Raw genomic sequence first — 21,512 nt, 5'->3', positions numbered from 1 at the left:
TGGTCTTGTCCAGTGTGTCACACACAGCGGGGTCTCCCTGACAAGAAAAGGCCACACTGCACTGAGCGGTTTGATGTGTGTGTGTGAAGGGCCTGGAATGCAGATTTCATATCCTCTGAGATAATGAGATTAAGGACGTGCCCTCTGAGGGAGGAATTCCAGCTATCCTTTTTTTTCTCCAGCCACAGATCCCTGTTGCTCCAACCCAGAGAGCCGGTGCAGACCAGGTCTATAGCTGTGTGCGTTTTTCTTCTATCGCAGCTGAGCTGTTTTTTAGTCTACAGTGTGAGAGTTATAGTTACCTAGAGTGGAACAGATTTCTAAGGACAAATTCACTCTGCACTAAAATACACCTGAATGAAAGACAGCAAAACTACTGTAACCCCTAAACAAGCAGTTCTTGTAGCAAACCAGCGTCATAAAACCTGTTTCAACAGTGATTTGAAAGACGGATGATGTCGTCCGTCTCATAGAGAAGCAAAAACTTCTGAATATGACGAAATACAGAGCATGGATTTATTGTGGGGCTTAATTTAGATAAGCTTTTTTTTTTTTTTTTTTACATGCTTTATATCCAGTGGAGGAAACATTTCAACAAATGCAGATAAAGACTTTTCTGGGTGTGACTGAATCTCTGTCAGCAGCTCTGTGGGGGAATTCCTCTGTAGTCACTGTGTAATCTTCAGGTTATTTCCTATAAACTCTAATAAATGGCATTTATATTGTGTGTACTGTCTGAGAACATTGCCCCCTTTCCCCCTGTAATTTGCACTAAAGTACATAATCTTTAATCTCTAGTTCTAGGAAATTAGTAATAAACCTGGGCACTCATTACGTTCTGCTAAGGATAAAGAAGAACTTCTATACACAGGTTTATGTACCGATTACTTTGCACTACATATCTAGAAAAAAGTCAAATTATAAACTAAAGAAAACACATCTGCATCGAGTCTTTTTGCAGCAGCTGTTTGTGGTCATCGTCTGTGCAGTTGTTTTGCATCTCTTTGAAGTTGTTTTGTGCCTCTTTGTGGTGGTTTTGCTGGTCCTTATGCATGTCTGGTTATACGTTATACATTATATATCTCTCTGTAAGTCCTCAATGTCTTGGTTTCCCACCGTGTGACTCTCTCCTCCGTGGAATGCTAAGAGCAGTTTAGGAAGAGGATGATCTGCCCAAACAAAACTTACACTGCACTTATTATGGTCTGCTAAATTATAGCCCACCATATCCCCTTCTCCTGCTAACCAGCGCTTTCTAAGCCATGAAATCATCACACGGTTGTGGCTCAGAGAGAAGGACTGTCAGGTGTCAGTGAATGCAGAGGCAAAGAACAAACTGTTTGTGTTAATCCCTGCATGCAACGACACTGCCTGAGTGTTTGTGTGCATGCATGTGTGTTGAAATGCTGCATGCCTCTGTACCGCTGCAGCGTGGGGATCCCACACAGCGACAGGCACTGGGACACCCACCTACCACATGGTATGTGTGTGTGGGACTTGTGCGAGTGCAACTTGAGCCCCTCCACGTGACAGCTCTAGTCCCATCCTGCCCATTCACCCATAATGACTGGCTCTCCTGAGACACACACACACACACACACACAATCACACACACACACACACTCCCAGAGTGGGTGAGTGACTTCCGACATGGGACTTCTCTGGCATTTTCCCAGAGCCTCTTCCTTGGTTCACAGCTAAATGAGAAAACGATGTACTGCACTGCACAGGCTTCAAAGCTCTCCAAGTGTATGTCAGTGTGTGTGTGTGTGTGTGTGTGTGTGTGTGTCTCAGGGGAGAACAGGGGGAATGAAAGGCACACCTAAGCAAAGAGTGGAGATGTCAGGTTGGAATGGTGCAGCTCGGAGAAGCAGGGGTCTATAGAAAAGAGCTGAGACGAGTTTAAACATGTCTGAAGCTGGTCCTGTGTTAACCTGCACCGGCATTCCTCTCTCCCTCTCTCCTTCTCTCTTTCCCCTCTCTCTCTCTCTCTCTCTCTCTCTCTCTCTCTCCCTCTCTCTCTTCTCTCTCTGTTATTTCTATGGATCGACTGAATCTTCTGCGCAGATTGTTTCTCCCGTGTGATGCTGTCGTGTTTGTGTGTGTCTTAACTGCACTCGACAGAAAATGGGCCCATAATGTCATTTTAATGACGCTGTGATAGTCTAATAATGAGCAGCCAATAATCATCATTTGCCTAATGAGCACAGCTTCACAGCTAATCACTTGGACATGGATGTGGATTTAAGTCTCAGTTGCTGCGCTGCCTCTCCTCCTCCTCCTCCTCACCCACAGATGTGACAGCGACCCGGTTATAAAACATCAATTTCAGTCATCAGGGCGTTTGATTGAGAGCTTTCATCGGCCGTGATCAGACAATGTTTGCACAGGATTGTTGCTGTACAACGAAATGTAAAAGGCTGCTTGTGTCCAGCAGTTTTCTTTATGTCATATAAAGAAAGTTAATGAGCATTAGTGACTGTGACACATTCCTGTCATTTGATGCTGAGTGAGTACTGATCTGATTCAAACATGATAACAGATACATGCTTTCTTTTATCATTCTAATGTGACCGTCAACCATAAAACAACAACCTTGAGATAAATATCAGTTCCTACACTAATTAAAGCCTTGCATGCTCTACATGTTGCCTTTTCACTGGCGGTGACATTTTATTAGTGTTTAACATTATTTACTGGAAATCAATTATTCCTAGCTACAATGGCTGCACAGCAAAACTTCCTGTGTACGTTTTTTAAGCAGCAAAGAAGGGATTTCATCAAAAAACAGTTGTTTTATCTGTGTAAGTCTATAAAGTGTATCAATAGATTATAAGGTAGCTGCGTACTGTGTTTGGTAGCCATGTGGGGGCATGGCTGATCGTCGCGACTCAGACGGCAACAACATGTCTCATCCACGTCTCCGGACAAACACAGAGAACTCACCCTCCTTCTGTTCTCTGAAAGAAACTGTTGCTCAACATTTTATTGGCTCCGGCTCCATCGTGATCTGCTCCGCTCCAGTCACCATCATTTGAAGTTCTCTGCGATTGCGTAGGTCCCACACAGAGCTATAAACCAGGCTTAAGGCGGCGTTTGTGTTTTCTTCAGTCAGTGTGAATTTCCCTTCTGATCCAGCGCTGTGGGGTTGTCATCAGACTGTAACAAGGCATGGGCCCCCGTCTGGACCAGTTACGAACTCCCAACACCCCCGCTTTTTTCATTATGTAACAGTGAGTGGCAGCAGTACAGAAATGCTTTATCTTCAGTGGAAGAAGTAGAAGAATTCTGTCCCATCAAATTGGAATTAGAAACTTCTCATTTTTGATTTACCAACTTTATTTATCATAAATTTGAAAAACGTTTTGCAGTTGTCAGCTTTTTATTTATTTATTTTTTAAAAACCATCACCTCTCCACCGTGCCAGTAAGGTAAATACTACACCTAGAAACTGCAAAACAGGTGGATGGTAACGCACCTAATGTGGATTAACTGAGACTCCCCTTGAATAATATATTTTCTCAGTCAACACCTCCATCTGTCTCTTCTTCCTGGAGTTGTGCTTGTGTCGTATTTTCGTTTTTTGTGCACATTTGTTGGCGCCTGACAGTCGAGTACCTCTTGGTTGGCTGCAGCTCTGCGGAGAGCGCTATTAACATTGCATGATGCATGATAACTGTCACTGCATGTTTCTGTTTCAGGAGCAGAAGAAGTACATTCACACACTTGAGATTGGGGAATATTTTTTAATTTCATTGCACACTTATTTCCCACCAGCCGAGTTGATGTACAGTATATATAAAACACTCCTCTATTAGACTGATTGATCACTGAACGCTTCCAAGCGCCTGCTAAAAACCACTTCAACATGAATGTAGAAAACATTAATTCTGGCCCGACCTCCTCCTCCTCCTCCTCCGCAGTTGGTGGTTGCTCCAAATCTTGTCGGTAAAAATGCCGACTGTCACATTAATGACTGCTAATAAAAGCCAGCGTGTGTGTAGGCCTCTAATACAACTTGTTTTTCAATCAGCTGCTGTCATAACTGTCAGCGCCAAGTCAACATGTGATTGTTGAGATTCTTTGGTTGTGCTCAACTACTTAGTGTAATGATGATACGACTTCTTGGGAAGAGACGCAGCATTTAGGCAGATGTCCAGAGTTTTAAATCATCCTGTCGTCATGCACGCACCCTGCTTTACTGTCCTTGAGTGAGACATGGCCTCCCCCTGCTGATCTGTGACAGGCCGTGACCTCTGACCTCCCAGGAGGCCTTCAAGAAAAAAAAACTATCCCCAGGATCAGGATGACATCATAATTACAGCCTGTGCTTTTCATCGCATTGCATCTTCCTCACATTCCTCTTCTCTGCAGCCTGTTTCTGTTTTAGTAGATACATGGATTGTAATTCCTCTGCTTCCCACCCCCCCCATGGACACTTTCTATGTAAACTAACTTCTCAACTCACAAAATGTCTTAACCAGATGGCTGCATCCGAGCCATCCTGCTCTGAATTCCACCTCCCCTCTGTCTCAAAGTCTGACGGCTCGTCTTTCTCTTTGTTTTATGTCAAAGACACAAGAACCTGAGCATCTAGTTCACCACAAACCCCCCCCCTTACACACACACACAGACGCGACACCAGCAGCGGTTACAGTGGCGTTGTTCTATGTCTCTTTTATTGTGGCTTGCCCATAAAAAACATCTCACCTCGTGAAAGACGAGAGGGGCATGGAGGGAGGTGTTGGTCTGTGCGTGTGTTTGGAGCTTGTTCTCTGTTTTCCTCATTCACTGTTTTTTTTTTTTTTTTTCTTCCTGCCAAGTTACGTCATAGTTTACTGCTATCTGGAAACACATGCACAACTCTCCATGTGGACCTTGTCATGCCAGCCAAGCTGTTTGTGTGTTGTGTGTGTGTGTATGTGTATGTGTGGAGAGTAGGGTCCTGGTGGCATCCCAGTGGGAACATAGGTGGCCATTGTTGTTTGCTCAGAGAGCCGGGCAGATGGGGGAGAGCCGCTGACGTAAAAACTGGAAGGAAGCCCAAAAATACTGGGGCAACTGGGCTCACTGGCCTGTGTGTGCATGTGTGTCATTGTGTTGGGATTTCTTCAGGGCAATACCCCCATACAACATGCACCCACACACACACACACACACGCACACACACACCCCGACCTTCCTCCCATGTCGTTATTAATTGAATTATCAGTGTAGAGCAGATTTTGCAGCCGAGCCCTCGTTCCCATGCCACACTAAGCTGAGCTGAGCTGAGTTGGGCCACTTGACTGAATTTAAGTAGCGGATTATGGGAAATGAAGTCAGAAGTGTAACTTTACTATGTGTGTTGTTATGAGGTCTACAGCTGTGCTTTCAGTTTTAGAGGCTATAGGTGCCACCTCACTGAGTCAGCCACATCAGTCAGGACTGTTATAGCGACAGTTGCAGGCAGCATCCCTCTCTCTCATGACCATTTTAGTGCAAAGCCAGATGTTTAACTCAGGATACAAGTATTCTCTCAGGGACAACGCAGCTATACTCCTCTACTGTGGCCAGTAGAAACAAGTGCATGTCTGCTATTCCTGGGTTCCTGCGTGAAGGTTAGGAAGCTAATGGATGTTAAATAAGGCTGCGGTGCAGACCTCAGACCAGCTTTGCATTTTAACTGCGTTGCCAACACTGGCTTGAACAGACCTAATTGTTGCTCCAGTGTTGCTGCTGTTTTAATCTCTGGGAGCTTTTATAGGAACGAGAGGCAGGAAGGTTGATCCAGTAGATTTGTTTTTTACGATTATGGTTTAAAACCGCCTCCTGTGTTTATTTCATATTGTCTCAATGGGCTTTGATAATGAAAACAGCGCTCATCAGAAAGTTACTATTATTTGACAGTAGAAGATGCAGTTTTGACTTACTTGAGGGGTGACAACCAAAACTATTTTTTGTTGAGGAAAAATTTGAATTTTTTTATTTTTTGGTGAGGTTTTATTTAGGTCAGAAGAAACTACATTTACCCCTGAGAGATTATTTCCATGGATGTAGTGTACGGCAGGAAGATAAACCCTGCACCTTATCTTGTCACTGTCACAGGCTGTCATAAATGTAAGCCCAGCTGCTCAAGATGTTAACAGAGAAAAGTTACATTCAAATACAGTGTTAAGAGGAAAAAACATGCTTCTCTGGAAATGTTATTTATTGAATTATTTTTTATACTTGTGTTAAAAGATTTTCTGCCTCTCTCTGTCACGCATCAAATCACAGTAAATATCACTGGCTCTGGACTGTAAAGGTCACAGAACACAGTATGTACAATTATAATGAGTAATTTATTTATTTATATCACAGTTTTTAAACACATCATTGACTAAACAATTAATTTAGAAAATAATTGACAATGACAGTAAGTAGCAGACTAATGAGTGTGTTTGATTTGATAATGGATTGATGCAAAACAGTCACTAGTTTTACATGGATTTAATTTGTATGTCTATGATTTGAACTATTGATCGGACAATATAATCAATAGATAGAGGTCACACAGGGCTCAGATCTTCTCTAAATGTAATGATAAGTGAGTCTATCACAACACATAATTGATAGATTGATGGGTACAGACAATAATCAGCAGGTACCGTTGAGTGAGTAATGGTGGTACGATAAAAGCGTCTGTGAGATGACCAGCAGTACATCAGTCTGAGAGCCATTACTGTAGCAGCTCGCTGTTACCTGACCGAGCACATCCTCTCACTAACGAAACATCTTCAGGCTTTCAGCCTCAGTGGATCTGTACAACTAGATCAGATGGTGCTCGCCTGCACACCTGCTTGATGATAGTGTCAGGGGATGCACACACACACACATACACACCCACACACATGGAGAGCACAGCTACATAAGCACTTGCACACACACACCCTCCTCTCTCTAACCCCTAGGCACGGCTTTTGAACACCACATCAGAGTTGTAGTGAACGAGGAAGCATGTTTATTACAGCATTTAATTAGTGGTTCGTGACAAGACTATTCTGTGATGTTATTAAATCCACCCATAGCCAATTAGACTGATTATACACCCCTCTCCTGGCCCATTATACTAGAGCCTGGCTATGTGTGCTAATACAGTGGTCTGGTTTAGAGTCCTAAAACCCAGACAAAAGGTAGCTTTACTTCTACTTTTTTTCCTCTTTTTAAAAAAAAAAACTTGGCTGAAAAATAATTATGGTTTGAATGGAGTTTTGGTTAAAATGCCTGAAATGAGGTCTGTGGTTAAAACATTCTCCAAACCATTACAAAGAAATTGGGGTTGTTTGAGAAAAAAACAACACACTAGTATTTGGCCTTAAACTTTAAACCTTAACACTTTAAATTAGACTGATTCGACCATTTAGGTGAAATTCTAGTGATTCTACTCAGTGCAGCTTATTTTCAGCACCATTGCAAAAGAAAACATTGAGTTTGCAAAGCAGTTACGGTGGTGCTGGTTCTGTCTCCATAAAGAATCACTTTGGGGTAAGCTAGTCTCCAGCCACTCACAGACTGATTGATTCACTGACTGTGTAGTTCATGGATAGTATTTGACTTTAAAAGTCTTTGGTACAAACTCCCCTAATATTAGATAGGAGGTGATTCTGAAGAACCACCCACATGCTGAAATGTTGGCATTAAAAATCCCAAAGTAACTTGTTTGTTCCAACCAAGGAAAAAACAGCATATCCCACAGGCCTTTGCTGCAAGTCTTGAGGATGTTTTTCTTTTTTTTTTTTTTCAAATTTCAGTTTAATTTCCTGTGTTTAAACGAAAATATTGCAATACTCTTATAACAGTATAAGATGTCATGAGGAGCCATTCGGAAGACTTGCTATTGCTACATTGCTAATGTCAGCAGCTGTTTACTTAATAGTCTAGAAGCAATGTTAACGTGTTAAGCATCAAACTTTATTCCTTCAGTCATCAACACTGTCCATTAGGAACCATGAACCAACCCAACATAGATCAGTGGTGGGTCGGTTTCTACCCCTCCTTTGCGTTATGCAACATAATGATTTGATAATAGAGAGACTCAGCCTCGGCGTGTGTCAAGCTAAAGCATCTTTGAAAAACAAATTGATGTGAAGTCACTCAGTAATGATGGCAGTCACACTAAAGCATCCCCAACCGCCGCTGTCTTCACTCCATCTCCTGGCACTTAACGTTTGTTTAATGGCACATGTCAGAATGAAGAGGAAGCAGCACGGCCATGATTGATTCTCCCACTGCAGCATCAAGTATCTCTAAGTTCATCAAGTTACAGTCATCAGAAATTGTTAATCTGTCATACGTGTCATTACTTTGCTTGTGTCACATCCTCCATCAGGTGCAGTTGTCAGCGCCAGCTATTACTCATGCGTAATGCTCGCAGGTTTCCTCGGTGTTGATGATCTGGTCAATGCCGGGACTTGTCTGCGGGTGAATTCATGCTCGGAGCAGTTTGCAGGCTGCAGCTTCCTGCTTGTGGGAGCTTGGAATTCTGACAGCTGGTTTGGACGGATGGATGAAGACTGTTGATGTAGAATTAAACAAATCAATCATCTGAGAGTCAAACTGCTCACCAGCTGCTGGAGGATAGTGATTCATTTCTTTATACCCTCTCAGGTTGGGTTTTTTTTTTCCTTCTCCTGATTGCGGCAACCTCTGCTGCCCTTTATTTTAGATGAAATAGCTGAAGCAGTGTCCTGAGCTGAGAGGATTATGGGGAAGGTACGCAGAGTCAGCAGCTCCTCGTTGGTGCTTTTCCATCATATGACCTGCTCTTCAAAGGAAGCAGGGGAGAAATTAGGGTGAGGGATGTTCTGCATGTGAACATCGACACAGGCACTGACCTTCATCGCGCATCTTGATTTTGGTTTAAATTTTAAAGTAGAATAGAAGCGAGATCCCTGTAGGCTGGTTTTCTACTAACTGAGACATCTTTTTAGGACATGCATCAACTTCTAAAGTCAGCAAAAACACTGGAAGCATCGCTCTGCAGTTTCGCTCGGTAATATTCGTTGGTTTCAAAGGTGAAGGAGTAGAACTTCTGTTTTTCTTGTGCAGGGATTTTATAATTAGGCAGAAACTTCCAGAATAAGAAGCAGGGAAAGGGAAGGCATAGATGAGCTGCCTGTGTTTGTATGCAGTGCAGGGATGGATCAGGAGCTTACCTTAGCCAGCTCACAGAAAAGGTTTCTCATCAGCTCTCATTGTCAGCCAGAACACTTAAGACGATTGCATCCCTGGTGACCTGAAATGCGTGGGAGGTTGAGATGAAAGGATGTGGAGGAAAAGAGGAATGGGTGGAGACTCAGAGAGAGAGAGAGAGAGAGAGAGAGAGAGAGAGGTAGAGAGGGAGAGAAAAGGACAGGGAAGGAAGATAGACCGTGAAGTGGGAGTGGAGAGGAGATAAAGGACATCAGTACATGATGCTGATGTCTCCTCTGCGACATGGCTCTTCCTGCTACTTCGCTCTGATTTTCCATATGTTCCCCATCAGTCACGGTCGGACTGACCTGTTGAGCTGTCAGGAAGAAAAAGGGAGTAAAGCACTGAACATACGACCCCCCACTTGTCATGGAAATCCTGGAAATCCTGGACAAGCAAAGTCAGGGAAATTGAAAAAGTCTTCATGGGAATGGCAGAGAATTAAAACCTGAGTTTAAAGCCGAAAGAAAAACAAACCTTTCAAGAATGTAACTGGCATCTGGTTCAGCCAAAACTGAATAAATATGTCCACACGGACATGTATCCCTGTCTTTGTCCAGTATACTGAGTATACGGCTATGAACGCCGTCCTCAGTAGACTGCTTAATGAAGTCTCTTTCATTTTGGGCAGGAAGAGAGGTGGATGCACTTCATTAACCTCGCTGCCACTTACAGCACACACACATACATACACACACACACACACACACACACACACACACACACACACACACACACAAGGAGAACACGGGCTACATTGAGGGCGGAGGTAACTAAAGCACATGCCAGGCGGATGAAGATGGATGGCAACCTTTTCACTTGGTGCTTTATCTTGGCCCACACAAGACAAAAACAGGAGCTTTGTCCACGTCCCACTCTGTTTTTCCACTGGAGAATAGAGAGACAATGTCTAATGACCAAAGACCTCGACATTTATGGATATTAATGACGTGTCGTTTGGGCTTCAGACAGGGGCTACGGTGCATTCATTCAAAGTACAAACAATACATGCTACTAAAATTCAGCACATTAAAGAAAATGTCCATCTTAATAAGTCCTGTGTACGTTTATCCTCAGAGGTTCTGTGTGGTTTGGGGGAAGTGTCTGTTGTAACTGCAGCTTTATAGGAGTCGAGATGAAGAACAAGAGATGTTAAGTTGAACAAACACGCAGTATTAATTTGTTCTAGAAAAAGAAGTCAAATGATTTCTCCTCACTGAAAGATGTTCTCACTTCCTTGAAGTTAGTCCAGTAATCACGAAGCTTGATTTGGCCGGCCGACTGTCCAAATGCTGGAGACATCAAAACAAAGAAAAAAACAACAACATGCATCCAGCTGCTTGTATCTGTGACAAATTCAAATTTCAAGATCTGTTGATCATCAGAAATGTTGCCAAAGCCAGTAAATGTGGCTCCACTTTGTGACAGTTATGCGTGTTTTAGCAAGAGCCAGAGATGTGCAGCTGCTGGCCCAAAGCTTGGCACTGGCAGCATGGCATGCTAAGTAAGGGAATGACTTTCACAGAATACAGTGTTTAGTGTGAGTTGGTGAAGAATGCTCAATGCTGATCTCTTTACGAGCCACCATTATCTTATCTGATAAAAGCCCCCTAGCTGGCTCCTCTTGAGTTTTGGGTGTGACCCGACTTCCCAGCCCCAGTCTGCTTTGGTGAGAATCCCAACTGGACCCGTCAGAAGACATTTCAAATGCACCATGCGGCTCCTTCATTAACCACTACACTGATCCCGCAGTCGCTGTCTGCTGGTGGGTGGACATGAATCAAATTATAATATCCCTCATCTGCCGAGTGCCTGTCCCCATCAGCAGCCAAGGATGTTACACTCCTCAGTTAGTGTCCTCTGCACGTCCTCTGCCTGCCGGTTAATCACTTCAGTCTGCATTCATCATCAGTCCAGATCTCTCCTGTGTCCTGATTGGACCAGAGTTCTTGCATGATTTGAACTGAGCGCTCTGGTCCTCCTCTGTATATGTGACTTTGTCATAATCACACCCCTGTGCGGCATCCCAAGTGGATCGTGGGATAGCTGACGGTCCCTGTCTTCGCCTCATTTTCGCTCACTCCTCGTACTTGCTGACTAATTGCCGGAATCTGTGACACCGCTGATGAATTAGCTACCTTGTTAATTGGCCAAATTAAAAGCCATTTCCTCTAATAAGTGAGAGCTTTAGCAGCCCTTAATGGATCACTCTATTCCGCTAAAAGGGGGGAAAAGGCTGCAATTCTGATGGGATTGGAAATTATCTATTAAGGGAGAAATGGGGTGAAGGATGGGGCAGCATATACTAAAAGTGGGCCGGGCAGAGGGTTCAGTGATGTCATCAGCGGTACCAGGAAGCACGGCTGGACTCATTGTTTAATAGACGGCTGCTGTACTTTTCATTTCTCTGTGCCTTTTTTGACTTTGACCAGACCGACATTAATTCCCTGGGTGAATTACACGAGGCGTCCCATTGGAAGGCTCGTCCATGCCAAGCCTGCATTTAGCAGTGGACTCATGATCCTGATCCATTTGATGAATGCATCAGGGAGAGAGACTTTATTGCTCAGCTGCCAAACAGAAGACCTGACAAGCCTAATATGAGTTGGCACTTTTTTGGAGTGATCTTGCATTCTCTTAAAAAGCCTCTCCTGCTTTGAACTTGTTATGGGTAGTAGATTGTTAAGTGCCTCAGGGGTATCTGAGGTCATCCCTAAACAAAAAGAAATGTTACGTACATGATTATGGGCAAGTTAGTAGATTGAGTTTCAGTCATTTCTCAATCAGCCTAGTACAGTATATTTTATTGACAGCTTTATTGAAGCCGTTAGATGAAGGTGAATGACAGGAACAACAGTCGTTAAAGCTCACCGTCCTCTCATTGCCTCGACTCAGTTGGATGGATCTTTTTTAACTTTATTTAAAACCAAGAGAAACAAAATAACGTCATTGTTAGATCTTTGAGTTCCCATTACTGACCAGTCATGACTCCAATGTAAAGTTAGACTTGTTTTTTTGTTCCAAATCAAGTCAAAAATACTTTATATCTGTATCTGAACCCGTAGTTTACTCTAGTCTAGTCCATACTGACATTTCTACACAAAGGGCTTATGGCTGAATCTGTTCTGCTTCCATTGGTTTCAGTCAGACAAACAGAATTGTGTATTCTGGCTATTGCCTGGTAAACGCTGGGATGTACAGCACATTAAACCTCTGCTCTGTCTCCCTTTATATCTGTGTGTTTACTCATGCAGTGTTTCAATACAGCTGGCCTCACAATTGAGATGTTTTCGTTTACATGTGTTTATGTTCTGTCAGCAGCCAAATGCTTATAAACCAGTGATTTAACTGACCAAGGCCAGACGTATTTAGATTCAGGTTTCCCTTTGGCCTTGAGTGGACATGGCCTGAGGCGCCACTTTCACCTCAAGGTTCTACGGTTAAGGAAGAGAAGCAGTCATCTCCTGCCACCGTCCGGAACTGTTCACGGCCCCCTCGTCAAATTAAGAATAACATTTGCACCTTAAAGGGATAGTTCAACATTTTGGCAAATTGGCCCATTGCCATAATCGCTATAGTCATAGCAGTAGGTTCGTTACCTTTATTTGTTGGTGTAAGCTATTTTTAGAACGGAGGAGCGGAGCGGCGAGCTGCTCAGAGCTACGTTACGGAGGCTAATGGAATTTCTTGGTTTCCCTCATCAAACTCATCAAATACAAAATCCCAAAACTCCAAAACGCTTTCGTGGACAAGTTGTGACCTGCACATTCACCACGCTATGAGATAATAATGGAACATTATGAAACGGAGCCGTTTTCGAGGTAAATACAGGGTAAATACAGAGTCTGCTTGCTGAAAAACTGTCCCTGAACGCAACGCGCATCAGCGGTTTTGCATGAATTTACCTCTAAAACAGCTCCGTCTCATAACGTTCCGTTGTTATCTCATAGTGTGGTGAATGTGCAGCTCACAACTTGTCCACGACAGCCTTTTGGAGTTGTTAGGTTGTGTATTTGATGAGTTTGATGAGGAAAACCAAGAAATTCCCTTAGCCTCCGTAGCATAGCCCTGAGCAGCTCGCCGCTCCGCTCCTCCGTTCTAAAAATAGGTAACGAACCTACTGCTATGACTATAGCGATTATGGCAATGGGCCAATTTGCCAAAATGTTGAACTATCCCTTTAACGTGGAGCTGAATTCACGCTATCTCCATGATGACTTGTAAAGTTTGGCGAGCCGCACAGACACCTGGAGAGTTCAATGTTTTCATTCAGCGAGAAAGCTCCTTAAATCACGCCATTCATGCTTTAGTGTGAAGACATCTGACTGTACGTAAAGGTCAGCGGAGACGAAGCAGACATGACCGAACAAAGCTGGAAGCTCTCACCTCACACTGCAGTTTATTTTCTTTACAGCAGTGGCGTTTTTTTTGAGTCCGTCTTGGCTGTCTATCTCAATCTCTGCTTCGGGATGCTTAATCTTTTCCCGAGCACTAAACTAATCACGGCAGGCCCGGGCCCACTGAGGAGCTGCAGATTTGCGTGGCGTGAAATTGTGCTATTGTGAAACGATTCTGCCTGAGTGAAATGAAACCCTCTTTGCATTTCTATCTCCTCTTATATATAATCACGGTGCCACTGTGCTGCATATGCAAATGACTCATTATGAAATTTAAGTAGCCGCAGTCCTCCGAGATCAAGCTAACCTTAACAAATTCTTTATGGACGCAGTCACATGCTACTAATCTGTATCTCTTGCAGGGAAACACGTTAACGCCACCTCCTCCGCTACATCTAATAAGTAAATAGATGAAAACACCAAATGGTGCCTGAGTGAAGGCGGACAGAGATGGTGGATCTCATTCCTCTTGGCCACAGCAGCACAAGCTCCATGTCCCTCCTGTCAGCTGAGGAGAATCCACCACAATGAAGATGAGCTTAGCTTTTTCTTCTCCTGCCGAGCAGTTGTTTGGCTAAGTCCACCAAGGCCACGTAAACTGCGGCGACATGAAGGATGTTTAGCGTGAGGTAAACAAGCACCAAAGGGATCCTACCCTCCTTTTTCTTCTCACCCTCCGGCCCATTTCTCAGCCCCTATTTATTCAAGTGTTGGAGAAAAGGAGGGGACAGTGAAAGGGTTGTATACACCTCACAGCTGGAAACTGATAGGACTTTTTACAACCCACAGTGTCCTGCGTGTGAGAAAATGCACTCATTGGTCCAAGGCCCTTAGAAATCACCCAGTTCTTGGCCCACATTTGCAGCCAACCTAAAGGCTCTTCAGTCCAGACACACACATGTTTGTCTGAAGCTCCCATACATCCTGTTTAAATCAGGGATACTAAAAAAGCTTCTTTACCTCCAACCCCCCCACAGATAATGTCCACTAATAGTTTACAACTGGAGCTAGTGCTGTGCCAGTGTAAGCAGTGTTGACTATGTAAAGAGTTTGTTGCACGTTGAAGTTTTCTATCTACGTTCCGTGAGAGCAAGCAAGCGAGAGGGAGAGAGAGAGAGAGATTTGTAGGTTGTGACGCAACAGCACCATAAAACTGATTAGCCTACCACATGCATTTCAGAGACCAAACAACAGGCCTGAAAAACAACAGCAGCTGAATAACAGGCTACAACATACAGTACTATTTATTACATACTAAATTGAAGATTACCAAGAGACATCCCAAGTTTTATATAAAAAAGACAAAAATAAGACAGCATGTGCATGCAGTTTTATTAGTTTTTTTTTAATAGTTAGTATAGTTTAACAAAAAACTAAACGAAAAACCCCCAAAAAAACAAAAACAAAATCACCATGTCCCGGCACGTGGGGCTCACCTGGTAGAGTGCAAGTTTTTCCACATTTTTCTTCCTGTCTGTAAAATCCTTCCTTTTTACAGGGGAAGTCTTTCTGAGAGGGGACAACAGTATTCTTAAAGGGGTGGGGGGTCTTTTTTTTTTTGCCAGTCAGCGTACATACACCCCCCCCACATTACACAAACACACACAAATTTTGACTACAGTCTTCATGCATGTTCAATGTTAAAGATAACAGCATTAGAAGAAGGAGCTGTGTGTGTGTGTGACATTTTGTGAGCCCTGCTGTGAGCTTTGTTTACTTTTTAAACAGAGAAAATCCAGACTAAGGGTCTAATCTTGAAGTTGGAATCAGGGCAAACTCCAAACTAAACCCCGACCCCTTCCATGAAGCAAGATCAGCTGGCTCCAGCTGAAGCTCATTCAAGCCTTTCCCGTTAAGCCTCACCTCCTACAAGCCCACACCAGTCGAGTGGCGAAAATATCATAGAATAGCCCAAAGCAAAGGAAAAGCACCTACCATAGCGTTTTCCACTGCAGAATAAACTTTCCATATGGATATTTATGAGGAATATAAGGAATGTATGACAAGAAAAGGAAACACTGCTGCCATTAACAAGGTAGTGGAGGAGGTCTGGCGCAATATTACTGACGGGATCAATGTGTAGGAGACACAAAGTTCCTTCATTATTTCAGCATCATGTATTATATAAACCCCTCATCAAGGGATGTAATATATCTCACTAGCAGGAGTTCTTCAAACAGAGGCTACGGTCCTCGCTGCAGCGGCTGCAGGTTCAATTCCACCACGTGGTCCTTTTTGGCATGTGATTCCTCCTCACTCCCCCTTTCCTGTCTCTCTCCACCTGTCCTCTTGAAATAAAGGCCAACAACTAAAATCTATTCAGTAGCTATATCAGTTTTATTTGTATTGAATTACATTATTTTATGTCTTATTATTTCATCATATCAGGTTTAGTACAGTACTTTTAAACCAGATGAGAACCCCCCAGATTCTCCTCATTTGTGTCTCTGCACATTTTCATCCACGTTTTGGAAATTCAAACTGTTGATTCTTTTAATTCTTTTACATATTACTGCACAGATGCGCTTTGTCTGTCTGTATATAATGTGTGTGTCTGTGTGACAACATGCAAAAAGCCATTCAGAGTTAATTAGATCCATCTGCTATTTTTGGGGCCCTGCTCACATTCACGCACACAGAGACACTGTTGTCCTTATCTAGACTCTGTAGCAGCATCCCTGCTGCTCAACTGTAATATCATCATCATCAACCTCACCACTTCATTAGTCTTATTCTTTTGTAGTACTGAATAGACCTTAAGATAGAAGAATCGACCAAATGCCCTCACACCAAAATTATTGAGTTTAAAAGTGTTTGCCATTTTGCTTAGACTGAGGTCAGACACAACTGCAAGCAGTGACAAGGTAACATGCATGAAGAGCACACGGACACAGTGGAGAGAGAGTGAGTGATCTGTCACCTCTCCTCTGCTGGCTCCTGTAAAAGTGTTTCAGCCTCCATGTGCGACACTTCATTGGGTGATTGTGTGTGTTTTTTAAAACTGATTTCATGGCTGCAGCTCACTCTTTCATCCTTGAGCACATCGTTGCCACACGTGTTTCTGATTTAATGGCATTGTGATGGACACGGTGTATGTACAGTGTTACAGCAGTGAAAGGAACAGGAAAATTAACATGTCCAGTCGGGTGTTGTTTGGTGTTTGGTGCTGGCAGATCTTAGTGGGTATTTTCACCAGCGAAAAAAGGCCCAAGACTGGTCATTTCACGCACATTTTCTGATTAAATTGTTTTTGTCATATCACTGTACCTGCAACACAGAAGCTGACATTGTAACAGCTAGTATCACTGTAATAGTGGATTAGGAGACAATAGCATCAATGGTTATTTCTCCCTCTCACACACTCACCATGTTAATCATCCTGACCTCAACTTGTAACTATTAAACAATGTATCTTAGCTTCCGCTATACCTTTGTTCCTGATGCTGTTGCTGTTCTCAATTCTGCTACAGAACAAATGAAAAAAAAATCACTCCGTCACAAGATTAACTAAATTTCTCAAGGTGACTCATTCAAGTGTGAAAGTTTATAAGTTAAACGAACAAAGAACAAAAAAGGGTGAGAAATTTAACAGATTATGTTCTAACCTTGGGTGCCACCAGTAGGTATTTGTGTGTGTGCATTCATGTGCACTAATTTAGGTACCAGGCTCATTCTTACCACTCATTCTTATGTGACTATGCATACATGTGAATGTGTGTTTAAGAAAGTCCTGTGACCGGCCACGTCCCTCCATCTCCCCCCTTTCCACTCCCCCCTGACATGAATCACTTAGAACCAACATGCGCCGAGCTAAATGAACCCCCCCACCCCCACCCCCTCACCTCCTCGCTCACCCTTAATCACATTAGCCTAAGTGATATGGGAACGCCAGGCCAGACACACACTCCCTCCTTCTCTCTCTGTCTTTCAACCCAAATAAATAGCCACTCCTCCGGAGCTTTAAGTTGTCTTAAGCTCCATCTTTGGATAATAGACCATTTGCTCCCCCAAAGACTCCAGCAAGGAATAATGAGGATCAAGACGAGGAGAGCAGGGAAAGCAGAATGAGAGAAAGGCAGGAGGGTGGAACAGAGGAAGAGAGCTGACCCTCAGCTAATACTCACCCCGACACAAAACCAAACCAAAACACCTGTTTTGTCAGGGTTTGAGGCTATTGTGTGGAATCACTGCTGGATTTCTTTTATTAGTTGACTGTTTTTGGGGAGCTGGTTCAATAAGTTATAATGAACCAGTCTACTATCTTTATGGTGGCTGTTTTCAATCAGCTGGAAAATGGATGTTTCACAGTAAAGAATCTTTCCCCCACAGGGAATTCTCATTATAAGTCTTTCAATTATGAACACAATACAAATGACACCTTCTACATTTAAACATCTAAAAGTGAAACTCTTGGGTGGCATCTTGGGGCCCATGGTCTAATTCAGAGAGGTGTCTTGATGTGGGAGCCACTGTAAATACTGTAGCTTTAGTTTCATATTACCTGGTTTGCACCTTTTGTTGATGCTTTTTGCTTCCTGCTATGAGAGATGTTCCAATAATACATTTGTTTTCCTCCCAGCAACCCAATACTGATTCCAATACTTGTGCTGTGGGTATCGGCCGATACCAAGTACCAATACTGATCGTGTGTCACTGGTCATACAGAACTTTGACAGAACGTTTCCACGTGTGTGACTGGTTAAAATAATCCATGGAGGGAACTCTGTGGTTTCTTCTTCCCTGTAAACAGCTCCAGTTTTTACTCAGCCCAGACCATGTTTTATGGATGAGCTGCCTCTCATATGCCTTGTCAAAGCTCCTCACCCTCAATCTGCATCAGATGGGAAAACAGCAGATTGATAGGCCGGCGTGAGTGTGTGTGTGCATGATAGAGGAGATGAGTAAGATTTATGATGTGTTGTGTCTGTCTGTGGTGATTGTCCGTTTGTTGTATTTGAAGTGGGAGGGTTTGTTTAGGTGGTTCATCCACATCATTGTAGTACTCTATGGTGCTGGGCTTTGGGCCTATTGAATATATACAGTACTGTATGTAGGTTCAGTCTCCTATAAGGACAAACGTTTTGTGAAACTTTCATCACTTTTTTTTAATAATGTTTAGCATTTCTTTACCTCAGTGAAATTCAAACTAGATAGAGGATTGTATGTGTAGAAACTTTTTGGTCCAAGTTTTCACAAGTTTCACCTGCACATTTTAGTGACACTGAGTATTTACATGTGGAAAAAGCTCCATTTGTGGTCTGCGATCACCTGTCCTCCTCCTCCCTTTCATCTGCATCCTGTCATTCATTCACCTCAGATTCAGACATCTCTCTCTGCTTCTGCCAAGAAACTGATGCGTATTGCTTGCCTTTTTTTTTTTTGCAAATATTCTCTAACTGTCTTTTCTTCTTCTTCTTGCTTTCCCCCTTTCTGCCTGCTGAAGCTCACAAATATATCATTGCAGGTAAGCACTTGCTTTTTATCAAACTGTCCCTCCTTTTCTCTTCAGTTTGCTCTCAAATGCTGAATCAGCAGATTCATTTTGTGGAAAAAAAGAGAGACCTTCCCGTTATATAGTTGGTTAAATGTTTTATCTCTTTAGATCAAGTAATATCTGAACAATTCTTGTGGAGGCCTAATTAAAATGGCTGTCAGGGCTGAGCGCGCACACACGCACGCACACACTCCTTCATTAGGAGAGGCAATCAGGATTTTGTGTGTGTCTGATAGCATAAAGCACATGAAGTCTGGTTTAGTATGTGACTTGTGTCAGGATACTTACTAGAGGGGAACAGACAGGTTTGACTGTGCTCACCTGTTCTCTGCATGAGGTCTGGAGTTAAAAGCCCCTACGCTTCCTCTGTACTGTGCTAGATAGGTGTATGTGATGACAGGAACAAGGGCAGAGGTCTCTCATTTCATACACACTGTAGTAATTTGCTGTGGTGTAATTAGGATTGTAGTGAGAAATTTCAAAACAGCTATACGACTGTAGTGATGGGACAAACTGTGGAGCCACAAACGCTGGATGGCCTTTATTTATCACATTTCAAAATGTGAAATCAATAATAAACTGTTAAAAACAACATTTTATCTTTTTATATATATTAACTTTAACTTGCCAATATTCAAGGCTATATAAAACTGTATAGAGTTTTCTTGGCCCCTTGAGGGCAGAAGGAATTCACAAAATGTCAGCACACACACAAAAGCCATTTTCACAGAAGGAGATGCATAGATCTAAATGATGAAGTTATTATTGATGACTGACTTGTTTAATAATACACTGCTGTATCGGTGACTCTTAATTGTCTATAAATAATGTGTGTGCGTATGTTTTTTTTTATGGTGGTATGGATGAGGTCAAAGGTCATGCACATTGAGGTTATGAAGGCTCTGGTGTTTGCAACAGACCTGCTCAGCACAAGTTTCCTTGGGGATCTCATTAACATGCTGTACAAGTGAACCATCCTGCCTGGGTCAGTCACCGCAAACAAGCTCCTGCAAGAGGAGAATGAGGTGCAGCTCAGAAAAGCAGTGTTAGCATTTAACCTCCTCAAGTCTCATCGTCCAAATGAGGTTCAGACTACAGGTTGTACGAGGGGTGACATTTCTTTTCCATGATTTCTGTTGATTCCATTTGTACTTTATGTTTTGATCCTGTTTCAATGTGGTCATGACCCTCATCTGTAACTTTACAGTATGATAGTGTTCAGTGACACACAAGCGTAAATCCTCCATAGACTCCACCTCTTTATGACAGGTTGGCTAATGGCTCTGAAGGGCACCACCGTTCTTTTATAGATACATCTACAACTAATGTTTACAGCAAACATGCTGCTCTCACGGAAAGAAAAAAGAAAAATAACACGATGAGAGTGAATTGCAAGAACAGTAATCAGGTCCATGTTTGGCCCTAGGTGCTAGCTTTTACGGCATCTCTCTGGTCCTGTTAAGCTAACTGGACAGTGTGTCCCTTGGCCTGTCTGTGTCTTGCTCACCCTCCTGTCCCACAACTGTCCTATGATTTTATACCTGGATGGACAGTGGCTCTTTTGAACTGTTGCCCAGAAGAAAAAAAAAAACATTGTCAGACACTCGCCATGTGATAATCTATGGTGCCCAAAATTAAAAACAAGAGGACGAGTCTGTCTAAGGTTTAATGCAGGGCATATTGACATTGACTATTAATTAAATATTGCATTGAAAATGTTGATTAAGTGGACACGCTGGACAATGTGCATTTTATTTTCCTTTTGAAGGGTCAAAAGGATAATAAAATGAAATGTCACAGTGTACAGTATTTTCTGTTTGACCATTCTAAAAGGAAAATGCCCATGAGGCTGCAGTCAACCTACAGGCTTATGTTAACATTGTATAGTCAAAGATGACAACTGACTGAGTGACAGACACCTGTGTAGGCCGACCTTTTTAATCAGGATTGATAATTTGACACTACAGGATGTATGGAGGGATAGTGGGGAAAGATGTTTTCATTTTTTCATACCTTGTACTGCATTCGCCCATTTGCTGGACCCGCGACACATCCGCATTGTCACACCACCCATTTTCCCTCATTGCTCTGCAGTGCTTCATAGCACATGAATAACACATTCTGCTATGAGCTGCGTGGGTCTCGTCACCACCGGATCCTATTATCTGCATGCTGGCTTTTTTCCTCAAGCAGCCCCATTCAACAAGAAACAGGTAGTTTGGCCTTTTTCAAAAGCAGTGCACCATTAACAATGCATGCCAGTGGAGAGGACATCTTTTGTATGCTCTGCTATGAATCAAGCAGATACCAGTTTTCCTCCCCAGCCAAAGACGGGTCCGTTGTTCCCCCTCGTCCGCTCCAGTGATCGCCCTTTTTTTCCTGAGCCAGACCTCCATTATCAGCTCTTT

At 42.9% G+C, this 21,512-nt stretch overlaps 1 protein-coding gene across 2 annotated transcripts in view; it reads left to right on the top strand.

The window, feature by feature from the left end:
• The window catches only part of agrn (agrin), a 253,022-nt gene that overhangs the window by 47,329 nt on the left and 184,181 nt on the right, over positions 1–21,512 (top strand). Inside the window, exon 3 of one of the 2 annotated variants that reach the window (XM_085781254.1) lies at positions 19,054–19,074. The exons of the other annotated variant lie outside the window; for it this stretch is intronic. Within the exon in view, the coding sequence (XP_085637380.1) occupies positions 19,054–19,074 (21 nt within the window). The remainder of the gene's footprint in view (positions 1–19,053; positions 19,075–21,512) is intronic. 2 annotated transcript variants of the gene reach the window in all.

The sequence above is a fragment of the Trachurus japonicus genome, chromosome 7 (genome assembly GCF_045865225.1).
Source record: "Trachurus japonicus isolate A0001 chromosome 7, Traja_1.0".
NCBI lineage: Eukaryota > Metazoa > Chordata > Actinopteri > Carangiformes > Carangidae > Trachurus > Trachurus japonicus.
Note: the sequence above shows the minus strand (reverse complement) of the source record. Positions and strands in the feature narration are given on the sequence as shown.